A 3,839-nucleotide genomic window follows, 5' to 3' on the forward strand; every position below is an offset into this window, starting at 1 on the left:
GTGACTTTGATTTCAATGAACGGCCAGAGAATTCAGGCAACAGACGTAGAATGCAATTTACGACTAGTTCATAATTTGTGTCGGAAAAGATGCAGTAAAGAACAAAGCGAAGAATGTGAGAGAAGGGTACAAAATTGCCATAAATTACTTGTGACATAAGAGTTAGCACCACTCAGAGCTGCGTTTCTAGTGCAAGCAAAGTGAGTCTCTAAGGGAAATTGGCAGAATGAAACTAGAATTAAAGTTCCACTTTTCTATCACCAACTTCATTTTAAATTCAACATTCATTTCTTTAAAATGAAATCATAAACGCAAACTCAAACATTCGCCACTCTCGTTTCAGTTTGCTGGCTAAAAGATTTGCAACCATCTCGCTATTTGTGTGCTCAGCTGCTGGTTGAGTGAGTGTATTCATAAAGCTTATGATGACCATAAACCAATGAGAATAATTGAAACAGTGACCAGCAGCAGCAACCTCAAGTTGAGTCCACAGAACTCAAACTCCTGCAAAATGGCTAAACAGCAAGCATTTTGGTCCATTCATCACAAATGCGCACTTAACGCAGTGCAAAGGCGACTGCTGAGCACTGGATGCTCAACAGTTCTTGGATACACATACATACATTCTCACTCATACAGTTGCACACACACGCTGAGAGTCGCATAAATCCTTAGAGTGCACACTTAACTCCTTTTTACGCTGCGACAAAGTACATTTACTAATGACCAAGTCAAACAATGGCGTCTCCTCAACGAGGGGAAGTCGCAGTAAACTGAAGTAAAGTGAAAACTGCAGCAGCATAGAATGTCAGAGAGTAGGAAGAAGGGGGAGGAATATGTCCAGGGGAATTTGGGGGGCGCCGCGAAGTAGCAATTTACGCGCTCAAGGCGGCGGCTAACTGCAAGATGGTGACAAAGCACGCAAAACAGAGCAACTACAGCAGCAGGAAGAGCAGGCAGAAGCAAGCAGAAGCAACACTGGAACGGCTACAGAGTCAGCTTCAAGTGTTGAGCAGAGGCAACAGTAGAAGCAGCAGCAGCAGCAGTTGTAATGGCAGAGGCAGCATGTTAATTGCAGCAGCGACGGCAACAACAGCAAACAGTGGGGAATCGTGTTTAAATAGCGTAAAAGTACACGCACACTCTCGCACAATCACACCCACACGCACACAAACTCACAACCCAGCTCACACTTATACACACACATGCAAACTCGCACACACAATTGAAAAAGCATGCCAGCATTTTTGTATTGTTCTCAAATTGAAAACAAGTAAGCGCGCAAGCATAATAAAACTGCACTATGAATTACCCTGTAAATTTGTGGAATAAATGAGGTAGACTAGAGTAAGTAAGTTAGCCATAAGTTAATAAAAATGCTTTAATAAACTTGTATTGCATTTGTGTAAGTGCATGAAAGCTTTAGTTGAACAATTTAATAAGGATATTTGCAATAACTATAGTAACAAGCTTATACAATTCATTCCCTGAAAATGTAAACAAAATTATAAAAACCAGCAACAAAGGATACGGATGAAGTAGTATATTTCCAATAATTAATACTAGAGTATTAAATAATTGTACATAGAAATAGTTTGAGAAAAATTATGAAAACAAACATCAAAGATATTAATATTAGATATATTCATGAAACTGAATTGTGTTTTAAGTAATAAAAACTCCAACTTCTAATACCTACCTTAAAGCATCCCTCAATTTATATGCTAATTTTGATTACTCAATTGATTGTGTCTAGCTCAGTGCACAAAATAATGTGCCTAGTATTGCCTAGAGTAGTCACTTTCTCTTTGAATGATTTGTGGTTAGTTGCACAAATGAAACAGTGGAATTAATTTAAATTGAAGTTAAATAAATATAATTCAATTAATTGCATGCGCGATTATCTGCGCAATATTAGCAGTTGAATAAACAGTTTATACGCCCTTTATTTGCCGGAAGTGTGCGGAATCTGTGCAAAATGGCGAAAAATGATTTGATAAAAAAAATTGCATACTTTCAGGCTGAATATGAAATTTTCGCATGGCGCACTCTTTTAAAATGTTGATGAAGTAATTAGTTTCATATGCGCCAAAGTGTGCAAATGTGTGAGTGTGTATGTGAGTATATGTTTGTGTGTGTGTGAGTGTGCTTACATCAGTTGTCGTCGCTTCGTGCCGCACATAGAAAACTGTAATTGAAAATATGCACAACTTTTCGGCGAGGGGCATTGTAAAGTTTTTCCATTTATTAAATTTGCAACACGAGCAAAATGTTGCATGTGTGCATCTGTGTGTGTGTGTGTGCTCAATAGTATTTAATTATTATTTTGTGCCACACGAAGCAAAAATGCCATAAAGGCTCACACAAAATTTTGAACCCTTCAGCAATGATTTTGTTGTCAGCTGGCAGTTTAAAGTTTTCAGATTGTTTTCCACATGCAAACACACTTACATTTGAATTGATTTTACTTTTCTTTGTTTCCAATTTTTATGTTGTAATATCATGATCATGAATGTGCTGGATTTCGAGTCGTATGAGGAGTACTTGGATCACTTTATCACCATTAACGATGTGCGTTATCTTCGCAACTTGAATGTCAGCAGGACTTTCATAAAAAACGCCTGTGGCAAAAACTGTATGGGACGCTTGCTGAGTCGCAATGAGTTCACGGACCAGCGCAAGAAATTGGACAATATTATGCACCCAAGGGCCATCAGCGAAGATACGCTGTTCGGTCAAGGCTACAATGGCAACGATCATGTGCTGCAGCAGTTCGCCAAACGGGAGCTTTCACTGCTCAGCAAACAGTTGGCGGCAAGTATAAAATATACGTTGAATTTGTCATTGATTTACTTCCTCATTAGACCATTATCTTTCTCTTGATGCGTTCGAAGAAGGGCCTCGAAGTGTCGGGGTTTATTGACTTGGAGCAGACTTTTAGAGAGTCACGCTTTAAAATGTCACAGCACTATGTCAATTGGCCCGCCATATTCGAGGGCAAAGCCAAGCTAATGCCACAAACGCATCACCTGAGTTTCTTTGATTGGAACAAGAATCGAATACTCATCAACGACAGTGACAACTTTCAGGTGTTTGCGGAGGGAGCGCACAGTTTGCTGATGATGCATCGCGGTGATCACAAGATCCTCTGTGTCAATGCCGGTTGCCATTGCAACCACACGAGAAATGTTACGCGCAGCACATTCACCTCCAGCATTTATGGTCAATGCATTTTCTTCGATCATGTTGTCAGACGCTTCAATTAGCCGGGTTTACGCGATGGCTGTCATGACAGTCATGCGGCTTTAAGTTGTCATAATTATAAAGGGGAATATATGACATGGTGATTATTTACTCCATATACCTCCAATTTGAAGGGTATTGTAATTTAATTCCATTGACTGCGGTCTCTTCTGGGCTGTGTCCTGTGCGTTCTTCCTGCCAGGATGCCAGGATGCCTGACTGGCCATTGCCAAAGCGAATTTGTCGTTGACAGTTTACGTAAATTGCTTTTCATATCTTATCAGTTTGACTGCGCCGGCCACAGTTATGCCTGCTGACGTTTTGATGGACATTTTGAGGCCTCCCTTAGTTGGGGCAAAGTGAGCAGCTGGCCAGCATCACAGAGCGGAAATTGCCTCAGCCTTATAATATTTTACGTTTACTTAACTGCAGTAGAAATATCTTGCACTAAACAGCAGCTTGTTATGTTTGTCCATTTGGGTTTTGATATTCTTACTATCAATTATTTAATATAGTTGTTAATATGTAGACTTATGGGACTGAAAGTTAATTAAGTCTTTATTGTAGAACTAAATGAAGAACTAGATTAAATCTAC

At 39.6% G+C, this 3,839-nt stretch overlaps 1 protein-coding gene across 2 annotated transcripts; it reads left to right on the forward strand.

The window, feature by feature from the left end:
• Positions 1-2,410: 2,410 nt before the first annotated feature.
• LOC117565456 (cilia- and flagella-associated protein 299) lies at positions 2,411-3,359 on the forward strand. Of its 2 annotated transcripts, none has more exons than XM_034244557.2 (2): positions 2,411-2,814; positions 2,865-3,359. In XM_034244557.2, exons 1-2 carry the CDS (start codon positions 2,503-2,505, stop codon positions 3,264-3,266), a joined length of 714 nt encoding a protein of 237 aa, XP_034100448.1. In that variant the 5' UTR covers positions 2,411-2,502; the 3' UTR covers positions 3,267-3,359. The 2 variants fall into 2 exon arrangements, with proteins under 2 accessions (XP_034100448.1, XP_034100449.1); XM_034244558.2 differs by having other exon boundaries at positions 2,671-2,807.
• Positions 3,360-3,839: the final 480 nt, after the last annotated feature.

Source organism: Drosophila albomicans, chromosome 2L, assembly GCF_009650485.2.
Source record: "Drosophila albomicans strain 15112-1751.03 chromosome 2L, ASM965048v2, whole genome shotgun sequence".
NCBI lineage: Eukaryota > Metazoa > Arthropoda > Insecta > Diptera > Drosophilidae > Drosophila > Drosophila albomicans.